Source organism: Centruroides vittatus, unplaced genomic scaffold (assembly GCF_030686945.1).
Source record: "Centruroides vittatus isolate TY-2023 unplaced genomic scaffold, ASM3068694v2 contig_680, whole genome shotgun sequence".
In the NCBI taxonomy this organism is placed as follows: Eukaryota; Metazoa; Arthropoda; class Arachnida; order Scorpiones; family Buthidae; genus Centruroides; species Centruroides vittatus.
This window is the reverse complement of record NW_027122427.1, coordinates 4,300,397-4,323,163: the sequence shown is the minus strand read 5'-3', so window position 1 is coordinate 4,323,163 and position 22,767 is coordinate 4,300,397. Positions and strand designations below refer to the sequence as shown.

General features: G+C 30.0%; 1 protein-coding gene across 1 annotated transcript in view; it reads right to left on the bottom strand.

Annotated features, from left to right (window-relative positions):
- Positions 1-22,767, bottom strand: part of LOC136980213 (protein SSXT-like) — a 64,038-nt gene that overhangs the window by 11,046 nt on the left and 30,225 nt on the right. Inside the window, exons 3-5 of the mRNA XM_067276293.1 lie at positions 19,275-19,356; positions 18,732-18,861; positions 7,183-7,458 (exon numbers count right to left, since the gene is read on the bottom strand). Coding sequence (XP_067132394.1) covers positions 7,183-7,458; positions 18,732-18,861; positions 19,275-19,356 — 488 coding nt within the window. The remainder of the gene's footprint in view (positions 1-7,182; positions 7,459-18,731; positions 18,862-19,274; positions 19,357-22,767) is intronic.

Below are 22,767 nucleotides of genomic sequence, written 5' to 3'. Positions count from 1 at the left end.
AATTTATCAGTATACAAAAAAAACTGTTTACAAGTTTCCTTTAAAAGTCAGTAATAGAACTTTTTAATCACATTGTTATTATTATTAAAAGATTTGTACACCAAGATTCATTCAAATGTGTTTTGTTCCCATATAAAAACTCATTTTTTAAGTTTTTCTACCTCAATGTTTCTGAATTATTATTAAAAGTGTTTAACATTGAGGTAGAAAAACTGTTAAAAAAAATGATTTTTTATTATAAACTGAAGAAAAACACTGAGATCAGCGTTATACCTAGTATGTCCTTTTTCCACAAGCACTTTCGACGCACTTATGGATGTCGTCATCAGGCGAAAACGAAACTTAGTGAAAAAATTGAACGGAAAATAATCTGACAAAGAACAGAATGCTTAATAATTTGAATTAAAACTTCTTTCCAAACCGTTAGGAACACGCATCAAACATTCAAAATGTTTGAACTAGAACAAACTGCAAGCTCCGTGATGGGCGTAGTGGCACATGCGTGGATCCAGGCTCACACTATGTGTTTGCTGTGGGATTTTTACCTTGGAGGCATGCAACTCTCCCACACTTGACCTACCCAGTATATGGGTCATGCTGTACAAGCGATTAAACAACGATAAAAATCCCTTAGCAAACACGTAGCGTGAGCCTGGATCCACGCATGTGCCACTACGCCAGTCACGGAGCTTGCAGTTTGTTCTAGTTCAAACATTTTAAAGGTTTGATGCGAGTTCCTAACAGTTTGGAAAGAAGTTTTAATTCAAATTATTACGCGTTCTGTTCTTTGTCGGATTATTTTCCGTTCAATTTTTTCACTAAGTTTCGTTTTCGCCTGATGACGACGTCCATAAGTGTGTCGAAAGTGCTTGCGGAAAAAAAACATACTAGGTATAATGCCAATCTCAGTGTTTTTCTTCAGTTTATAATATAATATTTGTTGTGGGAAACACCCTATTAATCATCATGATTTTTTATGTCAAAACAAAACACATTTCAAATGAATTTTTGTGATTTTATTATTACAGCATCCAGTTCTTAACAATTTTAAAGAAATAGGGGGAAAATTTTTTTGTAAATGTTTAGATGTGTAACTTGTATCTTTCTTCTTCTAAACAATCACAATAAATTTCAGGTTTTTTCATCACTTTTTTCTTTTTAAATATTTTCCATACTGTGAATAATAAGAGAGCCTTTTTTTAAGCAAACCATTATGGATTTGGCAAGGGATGAGTAATGAACCCAACACATCTTGACAAACAACCCAAAAAAAATCCTGGAGTTTTTTGAATTCAATCCTATGTCTCCCAGAGCAGTAGATTGACACCTTAACTGTTAGGCCATCTGGCTATCTCTTCAGTTACGTTATCAGGCATTTCTGTAATACTCAAATCATCTATTTCTTCCATTTTCTCTGTCCTCCTGGAACTTCTCACAATTCCTTTTTCTATATTAATTGTTTCATCCATATCTTCCATTTTCTGTCTAAGAATACTCTCACTTAACATCTCACTCAATATGAATGCAGGGAAGGCTTATTAAACTCAATATTTACTTTTAAACAACAACGCAAGTAAAATGTGATATAGAAATCACAACATGCAATATGACTCTGCATATTACAATAAAGCAGTTCTGAATGGCTTAACCATATATTACATGATATTATATAAACATATTATGAACAAATCTGAAGAATGGACAAACCACTATTTGATTGAATCCTTCGTATTGTACATCTATTTTTAATGATAGAAAATCCATTTTAAATGAAAATATCTAGTAGGACGGAGAATTCAGATTTTGGCATTTATAACACCAACAATTATAAGACAATGATGATTATAAATTTTGTTGAAAGTACTTGCGATAAAAAAGCATTTATAATGTCAAAATCAGTGAATTCTCTATCCTAATATACAATATTTAGCATGAGTATTATTGTATAGTATATTATGAAAATATATTTATGTTTTATACAATGTAAACCATTAAGTTGTAGACTTTACAACAGTTAAATCATATTTGATTTTGTTTTTTTTGGAAAAAATGCATTCTGAGTGTTCACTCCAGATTTTAAAGTTTCTATTAAAAATTACTACTTTTTTCTTCTCTGTTTTTTGCTATTACTTCTAAATATTTATGTAGTTTACTCTGTTTGAAAAGTCACATAAGTGATATTTTAATTATATATTTTATGTAAATAGCATTGTAACATGGGCACTAGGTATGAGATTCACATCAGGTGCCAGAACTGCTTGACATGGCCCTACAAATAAACAACGAAGTTTTCTTTCTGTTATTTTTTATTTTTTTATACTATATTGCAGAATTCGCATAAAACTCTTATGTGAGACTCCATCAGACAGAATGAATAAATTCATCAAAATAAACATTAAATATTTAAATGTGTATTTTTCACATAACAGAAATTCCGTAAAGCAGCAGAAATTTAATAAAGAATTGTATAATTATATTTATAAGATTAACATAAGTGTTTCCCAAAGAAGAATAAAACTGAAGTAATAATTAAAGACCACACAAAATTACTTAACTATGAAAACATTATTAAAATGTAACTAATAAATTTTTTGGTGTACTTGCTTCTTAACACTTTTATTCATTACACATATTTATTTCTTATATTGTTTACACCTTTTATTTTCCAAAATTATTCATCCCATACTTAATAGAAATTTCTAAAAATGTTATTAAATAAAATAGCATTAAATAGTATCAAGTAAAAATAATTATTCTGCTTATTCATATTTTTGATTCAAAGTTACTTAAATTTTTATTTTTATTGTAATAGAAAAAAATATTAAATTACATGATAGCTCTCTGTCAAATTCTTCGAGATTCACTGTTTTTATTTCTGATTTGATAATGTGTTTACAGAGAAGACAATTTTAAAACTTAAATCACTTTATATCATTTTTGTATGTACAGCATACAAAATGATATAAAGCAACAAAAAGTTTGTATGTAAAAACATTTTTATAGAAAGTAGAGATTTAACATTTAATTACAAAAATTAACTTGCAAAAAATTACTATGATATTTACTATTATAATAAATATAATACAAGTGCATGTGTGCATGCATGCAGCTGTATATATTATATAGTTGAGCTTAGGATTTGTATAATTTCAAAATGACTTAATTAATAATAAGATTTACTTATTTGTTTAAATTACCTATTAGTTTATTTCATTTTCAAAAGCAAAAACAAGTCAAATACTAATTTATAAGTATTAAGATTTATTTTATTTTGGAAAAAGTTCTTCAGTAACTTGTTTCATTTTAATATATTGTACATTTTGGATAAAAAGATCTAAGATGAACCATTATAAATAAGTCTATCACCATAAAATTATAAATATATAATAATTAAAGTACTGACTAATTAAAATACAAAATATATTATACAAATACAATGTTCTATAAAATTTCAAACGTTTAATTAATATAATTATCTGGAAAAAGGTCTGGTCTGCACATAAATAAAACTGAACAAAAGATGAATATTTATATTTATTTCCATTTATTATTAAAATAGTAGCAAATTTTCTATTAACATTATTAATGACATTATTGCTAAATTTGAACAAACAGTATGAGACTCTCAAACTTTCCAGAATCTAAAACATTCCAAAGATCAGAAACCAACAATACTGCGGTCTTTGTAAAACCATTCAGATTGTTCCACTGCTCTTAACTAGTCTTTTTTAAGATCTGAGCTTCCAGCTAATTTAGACCTTTCAAAAGTAATTTGTAATTATGTACTGAGAATAACTGCAATAGTGTGTCCTTGACAGTAACTAGTGTGAGGTCGGCGACTTCCAGGGGAAAACAGTTAATCATGCATCAGGAAAACCTAGGGTCGAAATCGTATGTGGGTGGTGGCGGTAGGAGACAAAGATGACAAGTGTCTTACACAAAACCGTTTATTCTAACAACTAAGTTAACTTACATAATACTGTTACACAATGCGATCTAGATCGACTTGGTGACAATGGTTTCGGGTTGTCTGTGGTCGGCTGCAGTCCGTGTTTCGAAGATGCCTGCCCGGGGCTTGGATGGCGAAAGGTCTGCTGCACTGGACGGGAGGCTTGGATGGTGTGGTCAGGTGGCGAACGTAGGTCCTGGCATCTGAGAGGTGACACTGGTCCAGAGGAGAACTGCTGCACCTTTTCCAAGAATGGCCAAAGAAGGAGCAAACTCTCTGTCTGGAGGGGAGAACCGCCCTTCAACCCTGAGATCCAGGGGTTTTTATAAGATTTTCCCGAAACCCGAGACCGATCCTGGTCGAGAGGGGTTGACGGAGCCTTTGAAGTTTGCGCTCGTATTTTACGCCGTTATGGCTCCAAACAATCTGCCATATGTTCTGGCGGCTAATTTCCCCCCTTTGTTTCTCACTCCCGACACTTGTTTGCGAGCACCTGGACAAAGCTCCTCTCTTGGTTGACATCCCCTCGATCATTCGTCATCGAGTCGCATTTGTTTTAGAATAAGTTTTAAGAAAGTTTCTTTCGTGTCTGGTCTGCATCACCAACACGTGTTCCTGACCCGAGTTGATTCTCAAAATATCCGACTTTGGAACTTTATAATTATTCACCACTTCTACGCGTTTTTGCGACCCTTACACTAGAGTCTTTGCAGTTTTGATGGCTTCAGCATCCGTATCTCCAATGTATTCAAAAAATGTTTAATCAAATCAAAATTTTCAGCAGTAATTCAAGTTCCCTATCTGGTCACAACAGATTACAGGGAAGTGACATGTTAGTTATTTCTCTTTAAAACTGATGATGATATAATGCTTTCAATAAAACTTTCTTCACTTCTGCTAAAAACCTATTAGATTTACTGTATTTAATGTGTTTAGTTCTGTGTTCAGGACGTAAAGTGTGTACTAAGCAAGTTACATGCTTTAGCTTAAGAAAAAAAAAGCTTTAGTGAAGATACAGCAGATAGCATTTACTGTACCTAGCTTGATCTGTTACCAACATCAAGACTTTATCGCATTTTATGCCACTTGGCCATAGGATATGACAAGCAACAACAAATGACTATGACAATGCTATGGTGTGACAATCACTTGTCATGTTGTGTATGAATTGTGTTTGGTTAGACTTTTTTGTTTGTGTGATTCTAGAATATTCCATCACTGTCCATTCATGTTGTTCTCTTGTTCCTCTATAGTATGTTGCCTAGAGCAGCAATAAACCCAACATGAAATTGCCCCTAGCATTACCCAGAAGAAAATTATATATATACTCTGGGCAATAAGCCCAGAGGGAAATGGTATATATATATATATATAATGTACGGATGGGAGGAAGAACTTGTTTCCTTGGGTGAAAGGGTGGAAGGATGATAGCAGTGACCAGTGATGAAGGTTGGAAGAGAAAAAAAGATCACCCAACAATATGGTACAACTCCTGTTCCTATGTGAGACAGATGAAAATGACATCTATCATGACCCTTAATATTGAAACTTAAGGTACCTTTCTCACAATAGTATCCCCATTCCCTTCTTTTCTTTCATTCTATCTGCCTAATAGAATTGTAAATTACTTATAAGATAAATTGCAAGTTCCAACAAATATAACATTGTCATGATTAGATTACGACAAGATTGGCATGTTAAATATATATAAACTAATTTAAAATACTTATTAGCCACCCTGTAAATATAAGGTAACTTTATTATTTGTCTTATTTATTCTAGATTAATGATCATTTGTAATGGAAAAGGGAAATCTATCTTTGTTGAATAACTGTTGATGTATACCTGTATGTAATTTTGGGTGCTCATTCAGTCTAGTATTGAAAATAAGAACTTACAACTGTTCATGGACACCAAGTTATAAATTTTCAACATAGCAGGTTCACCATCCAGTCAGTGATAGCACTAGAACATTTAGTACATATTGGAAAATGCAATGATTGTTTAATCTAGTAAAAACCATACATAGTTGTCTCAATTCTACATCTAATATTTTAGATTCCAAATTCATGTATAGGAAGGATGTAATTCTTATGGAGCATACTCTCATCTGGGAGAGATTTTTTCATATAGTTCTCAAAAATTCTTTAACTGCTGGATGATGAAGTTTGTTCAATGGGATTCCTGATTGCAGGAATATGCTTGTCAGATCTGTATAAATTTGGTTTTGGGCACTGTTTTCTGTTTGTCTTTCCATTGAATATACTAAGAAAGACTGCTGAAACATTGATGATTGGTGAAGTTGCTTGTTTGTCACATGTTTTGTGTTGTTAATGTGCCCTTTGTTCAGAATGTTTGATGGTTTTCATCTATTTTAATTGCTGTCACAAAAAGCACAATGTATGACATATCCATCACTTACTATGCTTTCTTTTTTGTATCCTTTCATCAACAAATATAGTTTCTCTGTTGGAAGTTAGCTCATTTCATTGCTTATTCACCATGTGAGCTGTGCAATAGGTGGTAGAGAAAAAAAACAAACCTTGGTTGATAGTATTGCCAGATTCAAATGTTATCAGATTAAAACAATATGCTTTAACTATAAGCATGCCTTTGACAAAAATACACTGTAAATATGTAAAAAAAAATATACAGTTATGATGATAGATTAGTGGAAATGGTGGATATCAGTATTTGAGTAGAGAAAGATAAAATCAGTATGAAAGTGGTGGAAGAGATTCACTATATACTACTTTGAAACACAATGATTTTCATACAAAAGTGACTCTTTCCTTATGAACTCAATTTTATTGGGTTGGTGGAGCACCAAAAAATCCAGACCTTAATAATACACAGATGAGATAGAATATACAACCTTGTTAATTATACTGCATATTCTGCAATTATTCAGTATTTCAGTATTATAAATATCAAAATTTTATTCCTATTTATTTCATTTATCTTTTTTTGTTGCAAACTATACATATGCATTACATTATCATTTTTATTCTAACAAGATATCTAAAACTTTATACTTGAAAATATTTTCAAAGAAAATTTGAGAAACCATAACGATTGTGAAAAAAACCTGAAATCATCTATTTAATTATCATCACATTTCATATCATTTTATATTTGCATCTAATTAAAAAGACTTATAATTCATATGATAAAATAATTCTTAGTAAATTTTTCATGTAACTTTTCATAAATTTAAAAATTATAACACTTACTTTGCTGAATTGTATATTGCTGTTGCATCATTGGTGATCTTGAATAATTACCAATTGGTTGTTGTGATTGTGCTTGTGACTGTTGTTGTTGCTGTTGTGGTGGTTGCTGCTGCTGTTGTGTCTGCTGTTGCTGTTGTATAGGTTGCTGGTTTGGAGACTGCTGAGGTTGAGTAGACTGTGACTGTGTAGTGGATACAGAATTAGGACCATATCCAGGATGTGGAGATGTAGACATTGGATGTGTAGTAGCAGTCATTCCTGGCTGAATTGTTCCTCCTGACAAAAAAAAAATTAAAATTAATGTAATTTTTTTTAATATCTTGCAGATGATAAATCATGGATAAATCTTTTATAATAATAAATAATTAATAATAATAATAATTTTCCACTTAAAGAATCACTTGAAATATTCCTATAACTGAATATGGATGTGATTTCTTTGAAAACTTAATAAAACAATATCATATCTTTGTTAAAAAAATTCTTTTGACTTATTATTAACACAGTCTGATTCTAATTTTCTTATACTAGATTGCACATACATGAATATGCAAATATAAACATGCATATTTTGATATCTACAAAACTAATATTCATATGATTACTTCAGAAATAAGTATAACCTCTTGAAATAGTTATATAGTACTTTAATCTAATATTTTTTTTTTTATCAATCAATATCATTTATTGTCCATTGGGAATTTCTTCCCTATTACAAGGGGGTTACATTTACATTGTTTACTTGTTTTTTACTTTACAATACTTTTTGATTTTAATTAATTTATACTTATTTTTCTGTGAATACATTCCAAACAATTTTAATTTGAATCTTACAATATTATTGTTCTATTTCATTAATAATAGCATATTTTAATACTTCATTAGTGTTAGTTTGTTTTGTTTTTATAAATGTCAATTATTTTACAAAAATAGTTATAAATTTTATATAAGTCTTTTTTACTCATTTTGTTGAAGTTTTTTAACAATTCTATTAGCGAGTTGCATTTATAAGTTCGAGTTATGTCATAGTGTTCACGAATATCGTTTAATTTTGGACATTTTAATATTAAATGATAAGGTGTTAAATCGTCGGAGTTACATAAGAAACATTTTGTTGATAAGCTTATGTAAGTGTTGTTAACATACAGCGAATATTTATTTAAACAAAGTTGTGCTATCAGGCGTTTTACATTCAAATTTACCAAATACAACATATATGATTGAACTGATGGTATTTTAAATATATCTAAGTACCACGAATGATATTTACTGCTATGTAGAGAGAGCTGATTTTTGTTTATGGATTGTGCCATAGCTGAGTTTAAAAGTAGTGAGTAGCCTGTTTTCCAATCTTGAATGTTATCTTGAAATAGTAGTTCTGATACTCCAAAAGAGTTGAAGATAGTTTTTAATTTGTTATGCCATAGCTGTTTATTTTTTTGAAGTTTACTTTGCTTGATGTTTTCATGATATAGAGCAATCAAATTGTTGTCACTATTGAATTTGAGTCTGTAATAAAATTTAATGATTCGTTTTAATATAAACGAGAAAGACCATATACGATTGGTTTCATGACGTAGTGCATATCCGGGTATTGTCCGTTCTAACTGAAATAATCTGCATAGATAGTAAATATGAAATAGTTCTAATTTGTAGAGATAATCCAAGCTCCAAATGGGACTGGCGTAAAATATCATTGGATTAATAATCGAATTGTAAAGTTTCGTGTGTATTCTTAAGTCAGAAGTTTTCAATTTGCTGCATAAAAACAAAAGATTATCGATTGCTTGTTTGACTTTATTGTTGAGTTTAAAAATGTGCAATTTAAATGTTAAGTTCCAGTCAAAGTTAATTCCTAGGTAATTTATCTCATTGACAGTTTGTAGCCGGATATTTTCATGATAAATTTTAGTTTCGTTAACAGATATTTTACTGTTGTTCCAAAAAATAATTATTTTAGTTTTACTTGGATTAACTGCTAAATATTTAGACTTAAAATGCGAATTTAATTGATTGATTTTCCTTTGGAGAGAAATTTTTGTCGGTGCTACCACAACCAAGTCATCAGCAAAGAGAATATAATGAAATGCTTTATTGCCTATGACTATACCATCGTTTACTTCAGAAAAAAGATGATCTATATCTTTCAAATAAAAGTTAAAAAATGTGGAGATAATGGATCTCCTTGAAGAATACCACATGAATACGTTAATGGTGGAAGAATGTTTTTTACCATGCTTAATCTTTATTTTATAATTTTGAAATAATATTGATATTGTTCCTGTAAATTGAGAACTAGCACCACTCTCCTTAAGTTTTTGTTGTAATAATGAAACATAAACTGAATCGAATGCCTTTGTAATATCTATAAAAGCAGCATACACTTTCCTATGTTTTTTTATGAGATATATTTGAATAATCATTAGCAAGGTAAATATCGCAAATTCGATGCCTTTATTTTTTGTATAAGCAAATTGAAATTCTGCTTCTAACTCGTTGATTTTGATCCAATGTTGAAATTTCTTTGCAAGTATCGAGGTAAAACATTTTCTAAGCGTAGATAAAAAAGCTATAGGTCTATAGTTTTCTGGAGCCATTTGGTCTCCCTTTTTATAGATCGTCGTCATGATTATGGAATTCCAAGATTCAGGATAGGACAATGTGCTGTACATAGCATTGAATATTTTCAATAATTTTATTTTAGATTCCGTTGGTAGCATTTTTAAGAATTTGATTGGTATGTTATCATCCCCAGGGGTGGTATTGTTTTTTGTTTTTAGAATTACTTCGTCGAGTTCATTCATAATCAAGTCAGCGTTTAAATAATCATCATAATAATTAATATTTCTTTCCATTGAAATTTTTAAATTATTTATAATGAAGCTTTGATAGAATTTCTTCCACATTTCGAATCTTATACAAATGTTGATATCTCCTAGATTAGCTTTTGTCGAAATTTTCGGATAGTATTCCAAAATATTTTGCTATTATTACTATTATTTATTAAATTTGATTCAATTCTACAAAGGTAGTTTTTCTTTTTTGTCTTAATTAAGTTATTGTAAATTCATTTGGAGTTTTTATAATTAATCAAATTTTCTTTATTAGGATTTTGCCTATAAATTTTTAAATCTTGTTGCTTTTGAAGTTTTTCTTTGTAACAATCGAAATCAAACCAGATTTTTTTATTTTTATTTTGTGCGTATTTGTTGTCCTTGTTTAATATTATATAATCATTCATGATATTTATCATTATTTTGTATGCCTCTTCACAGTTATAGTTAGTTACTTCTAGCATATTTTTAAACCAATTTCCAATTTTGGACTTATAATTGGCCAATTTGTACTTTATCTTGAAGTTATTGTTATATGTATAATCCGAATTCTCAAACGGAAATAAATGGTATTTTGCTATTGTAGGAAAATAATCTGAAATATCGAAATTTGTAGTCTGAAATTCTACACAACAATCTAAGAATAATTCAGAGCAAATTGTGAAATCTATGGTCGAAGCACCCATATTAGTCAAGCAAGTATGTTCAGCTAGAATATCCTGTTGAATTCTGCCATTAAGAAGAAACAATCTGTGTTCTGTTAACAACTCGATAAGGTTTTTACCCAATCTGTTGGTTTGTTTATCTTTCGAAAGACGTTTATTAGATATATAAAAATTGGCACCTTTATATTTTGAATCTATTAACTCACCAATCCTTGCATTAAAATCTCCCATTACCAAAGTGAGCGGAGAAATATGACTCCAACTTTCTAATGTTTTAAAAATATTTTTTAAAGTACTTAGATCATCAGGCAGAATATAAGCAATTAATAATGTTATTTAATTATTCGTTTTATTTACCAAAGTAGGCTTCTGTAATGAGATAAGAAGTAGAATATAATTGTTGAATTTTTTTATGTCAATTATTTTACCAAGGTTCTTTTTTATAAGGATACATATACCTCCGCTTGGACGGCCTGGACCTGTAGGTTTTTGTGCTTGGATCGATTCCACTATAAAGTTATTGAAAAATTTTGTTTTATAATACAAATTCGAAGTAATCCAAGTTTCAGTAATTGCTAAAATATCCGGTTCGTATTTAACGCAAAAGTTATTTATTAGTGACGTTTTATTTTTTATTTCTTGGCCATTCCAGTTAGCAATGGAAACCATTTGATTATTCTTTATGACTTTGTTATGTTGCGTATATTTTTGCTTAACATGATATCAACTGTCTGTATTTATTTGATTACTATAAGGACGAAAATTATTTACATAAACCAATTTGCTCAATTTTAGGCTATATGTTATTTCTTCTTGGTTTATCGTTAATATATCATTACGGAGTTTCACTTGGTCTTTTTGTTTTCGCTATTCATGAAGTATTGGGAGTAAATTTTTCCTTCTTATCCTTGAGTTTTTAGTCAAATCTGGGGATATTTGCATGTCTTCCCATTCTTCTAATGTGTTTTTTTTGTTGTTTCTTTTGAATAAAGGTATAGAAAAATTTATCACAAAGTTGCTTATTGCTGAATGTTATTCTTACTGTTGTATTAGGTTTCTTTGTTATTAAGTTTGTTTCTGTTATCTCAGTTTGGGCTATATCATGAATATTGAGTACATTAGTCATAAAGTTATATACCTCTAACGTAGATATGGATTTCGAGCTTGGATATTTGTATACAATTATTTTTTTATAATTATAATCATTAATTAAAGAGTCTATTTTAAATTGCGTTAGTTCATTTTCACTTTTATGATTTTCTAGTTGTTGTTTTAAATTTTTAATTTCTTCCTCCATATATATCTGTCTTTCCTTAGTCTCACATATATCTTGACGTATTTGTTCTACGTCTCCTTTTATATAGGCCATTTGTTCTAACAATTTATCATTTGAAGCATTTATTAAATCTGATATTTTAGTCCATAGAAGTGCAGTTGTGGTGTCAAGTTGACTTGCCGAATTAGTCAGAAGACTTGAATTAATATTAGGTGACTCACCTGTTGAGCCTAATGAATTCTGCTGACCAGGTTCCATATTTTGATTCGAGAATTCTTTTGTTCCTTCTTGTGAATCACTTTTCGGTTGTGTTCCGTAATCCGTAATGAGTTTGAAGCTTGAAGTGCTTGGTTGAGCTTGTTTGTTCTCTGTCCTCGTTCTGGTCAGTGGAGGTCTTCCACGCCTGACTGGAGATCTTTGCATATTATTATTTTTTTGTATTATTGCTTTTTCCTTTACCTTCACTTAGTTAGTGTTAGTTTAAACTTGTTTAATAATAAGTTAATCAAATAAACAGTAATTCACCACTTCGCTGCACAAATGAAAGGTTCACAGAAAAGTCACTCGCAGTGTCAATGTTCAAACACGCCCCCCCTTTGAGGAATAATCATTTAATCTAATATTTAAAAAATAAACAAACAAACAAAGTAATTTTACTTAAAAAATCTATATTGTTCATTTTTTGAATATTCTAAATTATTTATTAATATTAATTTAATTATAATTTGTTATCAATCTTCTGAAACCGTGTTTTCTTAATTTCTATGATTAACAGATAAATAAAACTCTCACTCGAGCCTGTAACCAGTGTGAAAAATAAATCAACAAATTCCAAGCAACAAACTATGATTCACAAACACAAATCGTGCCTAATGCCTGCTTCTAATGACAAATAATGTAGAAATTAATTAAAAACAAGTAAAACGACAAAGCCATTCTTGGGATGAGACTATCTCGGAGAGCATGAGCAACGCATGCACAAATCTCACACTCGCACCTGTTTGCAGAAACAGTCTCAGCATTTTATATTTTATTTTGACCCAGTTCTCAGTCCCCTGACTAGCTACAAGTCTGGTTTATTTTATATGCACACAATTTGGGCACCAAATACTCAGTGCCAAATTTTAACTCCCGACATGTACTCCTTCATACCTGTAAGATGTGTAGCCGTTGACAACAGTGCGATTTTAGAAACAAGACATAGTGTCATCAATACTAGTGGAGAAGTAGACCTATTTAATTCAGCAGTCATTTGGTGTAAATCTTAACAACACTATACACATTTGAAAAGTAATTTATCAATGTGTAAATGAATATTGAAGAAATGAATAAGTGAAGTTCATGCCTTATCCAATGTTATGGATCATGGGAGTTAATCACAAGTATGTAGTTTGCCAAAAGGTGTATAATAGAACATCACTCCAACAATCTAAGAGGAGATGTCTTAAATCTTTAATAATTTTTCCAGTGCTCTGTAACATCACATTCCAATGCTCACTTCATTAAAGCTGTGTGCTAGTAGACTAGTTTTTATACATAGAACTAAAATGTTCATTCAATGGTACAACAACCTGCATGTCAAACCAACATAATAAAAATCATTTTATCATCTAGTGAGCTTGACCAGATATATTCCTAATTTGTCTCTTGTTCACTCTATCTTTATCTGTTCTCAGAATTTATGTAAAAGTTGGTAAGTATTTGACACATAGTCAGATGCTATTTATTCTATATTATGGAGTTATCATAGATAATATAGATGTGCCAGTGACTATGAATCTGTCATTACAATCATCAAGTTTTCTCTTTATATTATGATCATTTTGATAGGGAGTTGAAATTGTGAGATCTGCCCTGGAGATTAAAATTTTATTACTTGCAAATTTGATTTCTACATGAGATTAAAACGGAATGTTACCATGTTACCATGTTATTTGAATTTATAATTTTCTTTAAAAATATATAATTTACAATTTTCTTTAAATATTGTAATAAATTAATTAATGCCAGTAACAAAGGCCTCTCACTTGTTTACGAAAAGGGAAACATTAGTCATTTTTCTAACAAAAAGGGAAGTTGAATTTCTTTTCCCATACCCCTTACTGCCAAACTCAGGCATCCATATGGATGTTCACCCCCTTTCGAACATCCCCCTACATCCCGTTGATGTGTAGAAAATCTATCTTTTTGATTGGATGGGTTCTTCTGAATATGGTGAACCATATCCTGTGATCAAGGAGTTAGACACAAACCTCCAAAGGGAGAAGTAGGTATTCTATCAACGCAAGAAAAGTTTGACTGGGATCGTCAAAGAATTAAGATCAACTCCATTGCCATACTCCAGAGAGCCAGCGACCGTCCAAAGCCTTCTTCACCACACTCCCAAGCCTAAGAGATCCTCCGTCCACTGTTAGGCCGCGACTCCACTAGCCGTAAAACCCCTCGCCGTAAAAGCTTTTAACCACGTGACCTATTTGCATTTGCGCTCGGATCGCGGTGGAGGTCTGGCTAGCGAAGCTTTTTAAGGCGACAGTACTATTACAGTGTATATGTGATACATTGATATAAAGACAATAATTATATTCTATGAGTTTTCTCTATACTATAATTACAAATATAGTAAAAGTAATATCTTTACTTTCATATATTGACTTTTATTATTATATTATCAAGATAATATACAGCATTTATAAGCTTAGCTTTTTTATTAAATACTCCTCTAAATTGAAGGATTTTCCTTTGGCCATTCATATTGCGTGTTTTAGGCATCCATTATTATAATCAGGATACCTCTTGTCGTAGATACATGAATACTTTCGAATGTTTTCGATAAATCTTTCCAGATCTTCTAGAGTAGCCACGAGAGAACGTACACAAAAGCTCGTTTTCCGCCATTTTTGCACTTTGTCACGATGACCTAGATTTAACTGACTTCTGATTGGTGGATGGTAGCGGTTTACGGTCGTATTCACTTCAAAAGTTGAACACTGCTCAACTCACTTTTACGTTGGTTTTACGACCTGCTCAGGTGTAAAATATCATGGTCACGTGATTAAAAGCTTTTACGACGAGGGGTTTTACGACCCTTTTACGGCTAGTGGAGTCACGGCCTTAGAAAAGAATTCAAGTTGTCTCCCAACATTGTAGTTATATCCACCATTCTCAATCTACCTGTATCCACAATATCATTAAGAAGACACATATCTATAACAGTAAAGGATGAGGTAGTATATAATGATTGGTCTAATTGTAAACTCTCTCTCTCTCTCGCGAGATAGGTATAGGGTAAATTTGTTTTGTATTTAGTTCAATTTTGTTCTCATTAAGTTCTTGTTAATGTTTTTAACATGGTCTCATCCTTGTCTCAAATCTTAGCCTATATCCAATCCACTTACTTGCATCCTTCCCACTTGAGTAAATTGAGATTCTTCTCAAGGTTACAAGCGTGCCTAATGCTATAACTAGGCTGGTGTCAGGAAAAACAAACTTGCAGGAGTTCTTACAAACTTCTGCTCTTCTATCAACATCTTAGGAAGCCATCCTACGACTCAGCAGGCCAGTCTACCTGACTGTGCTGCCTATTAAGTGATAGAGAATTTAATCAGGACTATCTACCCATGGCTAGCCCCTCACAAAATCCACAAGACCAGCTTTAATAAGACCTTTTATGACTGGAGAAAATCCATGCACAATTGCTATCTGGGTGATGTATGTGAACTCATGTGAACTATGCTTCTGCAAGAAAGTGTGCTAAAAGCCCCTTTTTATGAGCATGTGGAAGGCCCAATTTATGGGACATGGGATCAAATGATTGCCAATATATGTAAGAATTAACATTATCAAACTTCCAATAGACTTTTGTTAAATACCTAATATGCAATGATAATGTCTAAGAAGTTCACCTCTCTAAAGTCTATTTGATCTATATTGAGTCAAATACCCATGGAATTGTTAATACATGACTTTGTCAATAATATCAAGTCTTTGCTCTTCCATATTAAGAATGTGTCATCCATATAGTGGCAAATAAGTTTAATCGTGTGCCTATATTTATTTACAATTGGTTTCTCAACCCAAATAGTAACAATTTTAACTATATCAACAGGAGCCCATTGGATTCCATGCAGGAGAGCACATTGGGACTCCAATCTTGTTTGCTTTTATAGACCAAAAGAAACTAACATAGTCCAGAACTGTTAGCACATCTGTATCAGTAAAGTAATTCATGAGAGAGCTTTAATAACCTCAATGGAATTACTGACTGTTTATGATGCTTAAAATTTTCTTATTGTAAAGGAATTTATGTAAAGTGCATTCCAAAGTGATTGCTGGACAAAAGATTTAGGTTTGATGAAACACAGTAACATAACACAAGGACAACTTGCCAAGGAGAAGATGCCTCCCAGAAAGACTTTCTTTAGAAAACTGGCCCCTATTTAAATGTTATACATGTGAAGAAAACTTGAAAAACTCCACATAGCCAATCCAACAGTGAGGTATAAACCCACAATCATCAGTGAACTATCAGTATTCAGTGGTTTTATCCACGTGGCCCTGGAAGATGTAAGGACAGAAGATTTTTTTGAAACTAGCCTAAAGGGACATCCAGGTTTGAGTGTTTTGACCATACCAAATAGTATGGGTTATTGTTCTTTTGTATACAAATTTCAATTACCTTGTATATAGCATTGCTCCTTTTGGCAAACTAAATAGTGATCAATGAAATCATGAAATCGTTGATTTCATTGAAATTCAATCATTAAGTCATACACTTCGCATTCAAATGTTGATAAATTACCTTTCAAGCATGCATAGTGTTGTTACTACATGTGAGTTAAGATTTACACCTCCTATAAATAAGTTGAATCTTGCCATTGTCTTGTTAGAAGTAATAATTTACATTTTACTTTATTTTATTTTATATAACTTTTTATCTTTCTTTTAATGTAGTTTTGTAAGTTGATGATGTTTTGCAATGAAAATGAAAGCACTACTTCCAATAAAATATTTGGCTCCCTGAACAGTTTTAGTGTATATTCTAGCTGGTGCCAGTTTTGTTTGATTGTATTGATAACACTATATTCATTTAATAATTGAAAATCATTTTAAGTATTCAAAATGATACTCATAAAATTTTAATGTCATTCTTATTAACCATAAAATTAGTTGAGAACTACAAATTAAGTAACATACAGTAGAGAGTCGTTAATCGGAATCAATTGGGGACTGGGGTTGTTCAGATTAGTGATTTGTTCAGATTACCGATTATGTACAAAAAAATATATTAACCTGTCCAATGTCCAAATTTTTCTCCATTGCGTGTCGCTTCGTGTTGAATTTTCGTCGATTTTAAGCCTAAAGAAAATTTTTATAATAATAATCGAGGCTATCATATCGTTAAAAATTATTTCTTCATTTTGTACAAACAAAATAAATATATTGAAGAATATAAAAACATAAAAATTATACTTTAGAAGTAAATCTAGTATCAAAAACGTTTGATTCAGCACGACACAGTCCGATTGAAAATCGTTCCGATTACCAGCGATTCCGATTAACGACTACTGTATTATTGGAAATTTTTTCCAAATAGAGTATGTGAATTTAAAAGAAACTAAAGGTTTAAACTAAAAAAACTTAATATTGTTCAATATACTATTTTTTAAAAGTTACATTCTTTTGCAATTATTTGAAAAATATTTCCAGTAGTTAAGTTCATCTAAATTCACTATAACCAATTCTTTTTTTTTTTAAATCAGTTTAATGTCTTCTGTATAACAAGAAACAATCTACAGTATCAATGCATAAATTAGGAAAAATAAGAGTAATGATTTAGTATTTCTTTAATATTTTCATGTAGAGGATGTTCTGCAATCTTGCAGTTTGCTAAAATGTATTAACCACTATTTTGGAATAAAGTTACTTGTTGTACTGCAGCAAGAACTTTGTTAAAATCTTACAAATTATTTCTCTGTGAACAATAAACTTTAACTAAGTACTATAATTTTATGAGGATAATCTTCTGTGGTATATACCCTCAGAAAATTACTACAATAAAATAAAACCTTTGCATAATTCACTACACCATATATCCTGTGTCTCCAGATCATCCATTAGTGGTGATACAGTGTCTGCTCCTAATGCCACAGCACCTGGATAACCTGAAACAACGCATCTCTAGAACAATGGAACTGATTTCAGAGGATATATACTGGGATGCATTTGTACAGAACAGTTCTGGCATTAGTCTCTATGTAAGTTTTTATTAAGTATAAAGTATAAATGTCTTTGACATTTTCCATGTCACCAACAGGACTCACCCACATCAAACACTTGGATGTGTATGTGAAACTTGGTGAGTTTTTCAATCTTTTCATGCCATTACTGTTACTGTCATTACACATATGTTATTTCAGGTATGAATATATCAGCTTTACTTTTGTACTATCTTTTTTGAATAACCCTGTATTATAATGTAGCTTTAGAAAATGTTTTCATATAATATTTTCATTCAAAATTCAAAGTTTTGAAAAATAAAAAAATGTTATTGACAATTCTTTCATTTATCTAGAATTTTATTATATATTAATTTTTATTAATATCTTATCACATTTTATGTTACAATATGTTCATTCAAAATATAATTTATAACCTATTATTCAATGTTGTCTATTCAAATGCCCATTTATATAATTCAGAGAAGTCTCAAACTAATATATTTAAAAAATGTATAATAAACAAACTGATATATATAATTACTAAATAATCTGTTACCTTGACCAACAGTATTTGATGAAGGATTCTGTGACATTTGGGTCATTTCTCCTTGAGATGGAGGACCTTGTTGACCCGATGGCACAATATGACTTTGAGGAGAAGGACCTTGAGCAAAGCTTTGTGGAGGCTACAAATTAAATAAATAAATCTAATTTTTTATCTTAAAAATTGTTTTTATTGTATTGTAATATACCCAAAGATAATAATGATAATAACAATTTTTTATTTGTAAAAATCAGTTATGTAATTTAATATCAATAACAATATAAAGTAACAATAATATCACAAAGTCTATAGAAATAAAATAGAAAATTCTAAGTTATATATTTTGTCTTTAGCTACATTTTATTTATAAGAATGACTAAATGAATGTAAAATATTTTGAAATAACATGACTCAAATTTCAAAATATTAAAACCAATTCAATACTGATAATTTTTATAAATCAAATTAATTTAATTTAATTAATTCTCAATATAAAAAAATGTCAAATACATACATATTGAAATTCATTTTATGTAAAATAAATTTTCAACTTACTGGTAAATGTACTTGAATATTAGGTCCAGCATCAGCTACAGAAGCTAGATATACTAAATTCCTATGAAGTATTTGTTGATACCTAGATTTAATAAATATATATAATAGTTATAATTTTTCCTACAAATTTTCTTTATAATTTAAACAGTTCAATTCACATGATAATCAGACTATTACTTCAATATTATTAAAATATTTCAAATTTTTGCAAATAAAATTTATGGGAAATGAAAATTTATTGCTTATTAAATTAGCTAAGTTAAATAACAGCTTTAAAATATTTTAAATTCAAAAATTCAAAAACTTTAATGATTTATTATAATAAATATTCAAAATTAAATTTTTAAAAAAGTTAAATGCTTATCAAAATATATAAAACTGAGGAATAAAACTTTTGTTTCAGCTGAAAAATATATTATACTTCTATTATTTATTACTCCATATCCCATATTTTATCAGAATATTAGTTTTTTACCAATTTCTAATAAGTAGCACCTACTTATAATATTAATTAAGTAGCACCTACTATAATAATATTGGGACTAACTTATACTGATAGCAACAAACAAGTAATAGCATTATTTGGTGGAAATTAGACAATAGTTAGTGGAAATTCTAGTTGTACTGAATCAGATAGTTTAACATGTTAAAATAATTAAAATGTTTAACAATAAAGTTAATAATTAACTTAAAAATTTATTAATTATAATAACTACTACTTGAGTAGTTCATCCAAATTATTTTCCAGCTACATTTTGACAATATATCACTAATAAAACACTCATATTCATAATGTTTTCAAAATTCAATACATCTTTACTATATATTACAATGGAGTACTTGCAGCACTTCTGCACCTGAGCATTTTTTGGAGAATATAGATAATCTTCCATGTTTACTTACTTTAATTTTGTCAGATAATATTCCAAAGCCTTCGTCAGTAACAATTTGTTATATTTCTTATAAAGTCATCATAGCATACACTGAAATTTCCTTGTCAATTGCCAACCAGTTTTTATATTTTTGTTTTGACATAACATCTGGAGTGTTATTAATGGTCTCTTCCACAGACAACTTCATTTTCAGATATCTTTATGCATATTTTAAAATTCCTTTCAAAAACAATTAGCATTGGTCTTCTTAGATACTTGATTCCAAGCCATTGTCAAAAGATGTAGTGCATTGAGCTTTTGGCAATAGAAGTCATATCAGTTAGTTTTTTGACTGTGATTTAGTTCTTCTGAAATTATTGCATAAAGTAAAATACAATTCTTTGGCAGTGATGTAACTATAGAAGTTCACAGACACAAGGCCTGCAATGAAGGGTGGCAACAAAATGAAACTGACAAAATGCTGTCAAATATACTGTAATAAATAAAATTTTCATTGAAAAATTATTTATAAACAATTGTTGTATCATTTTTGTTTTATTATTATTACTATTTCCCCAAAAACCTAAGGGGCCAAAAATAAAGCCTTACATAGGGCAGATAAAAAGCCAGTTACCACACTATTTCTTGATCACATGACTGAATCAGAGATAATGCATCTGCAAAAAAGTATATCATTTTAATATTTTTTAAATGACACATTTACTTAAAACATGCATATGCTATACATCTATGTATTAACAGAACAATCTTGTTTCAACTTTATAACTCATTTAACCAAACAATTGTTAAAAATGTCAATTGTCATCCAGGCAATTGAATTTGAACAGTGTATCACACCTTTAAAATATCTAGTACTTTATTCAATCATCAGAAGTCTTTGTTTCTAGACTTGCATATTAGCACAGCAAAGAACTATAAAACTGTACTGATTCAAATCATTGAAGGAATCTTCAGTGATTTAAATCTTTTAACATTTTCTTTAAACATATTTATGCAAGATTAGGCATTGCATAAAAATAAAGTGCTGTTTCATTTGCACTGTAGATATTCAGCAATAACTTTTTACTATTCTGTCTTTATCCAGAATTCAGCTGACACACACCACAACTTTTCCCCATCACATGTGCATCTGTACACAATGTTCTGTTTTCTCTACTAGTTGGTTAGAATAAAATCTTTTCTTTCCCACATTTTCAGCTACTTCTGCTTTATGATGCATTAATGGCCCATTAACAGATGCATTTTTTCACAAACATTAATTTACAAAACCAAAGCTCTAAAGCAAACTCAACTTCACTACTTTTTCAGTTTGATTTCTCTTGAAAATCATATTCTTAGTCCCTACATTTCAATATTAATTCTGTTTTTCAAAACCTTGCACAAAATTAACTGTGAAAATTTTTTAATGTGTAGCAGGATTGCACTGATTCGTTTTTGGCAACTTACCATAGCAATTCAACTTTATCTTTAACGGACAAATCTTTGGTATTTCTTGCTTGCTTTTCCATTATGTTAGTAGCTACTTATAGTACTGTACTTTAACTAAACAGTAATGAATATAACAGCCTTCAACAACAGTAAACAGCTAGCCTTTACATGAAGTAACAAAAGCCAGAAATCAGAGTTTAAACTACAGTATTTCATAGAGTACCAACAAGTGAGTACAGAATTAAAATGAACATTTTGCATATTACAAGCATATATACAAGGTGTTTTGAAACTCATGAACAAAAATTTAAGGGGTGATAGAAAACATCTAAACAAGCAATTTTTTCTATTTTTTTTTCTAAAACAAGCAATTAGATGTTTTCTATCATCCCTTAAATTTTTGCCCATGAGTTTCAAAACACCCTGTATATATATATATATATATGTGTGTGTGTGTCTGAATGATTTAATTTAAATTGATTGTGTTAACATTTTTATTAGAACAACACAACTTGTAAGCATTATTATCTGTTTTATCAATTGACTGTTATTAGCCAACAATCTAAATAAATTCAATCTTATCATTAGTAATATAATGACAACAAACATTTATTGTGGCTTCTGGTAAATGACACATTTATTGTGTTATTTATTGTGACATCGTCATGATGCTAGGCTGCAATTTTTAATCATATTTTTAATTTATTTATTTTAAAATATATGCTCTCCACTTCAAATCAGTATTGTAGTGTCTTGCCCCTGTACATCATACTTTTTTGTTCTGGTTGTGCTGGTCTAACTCCTTTTCAGAGAAAAATTTTTGAATTGAAATAATGTGATTTCTGCTTTGCATTGGAAGTTCATATACAGTTAATTAGGTCCTAAGCTTTCCACATCTGGTCTTGAATTTCATTTATCTAACACTGTTCTCAAGATTAAGGAAAGACAGACAGATGGACAGACGGAAAACAGAGTGAATTTATAGGTTTACAATTTTTACAACTTGCAGCCCAATTAAAAACGAATTTCTGATTACAATAAACAAAAGTTTTATAATGTTATTTAATTTATATGTTTTGATACATGCTGATTCTGATAACATTAGATAATATATAACAATAGCACAATACAATACAAGAATTATAATAACATCATACTTTCATGCAGATAAC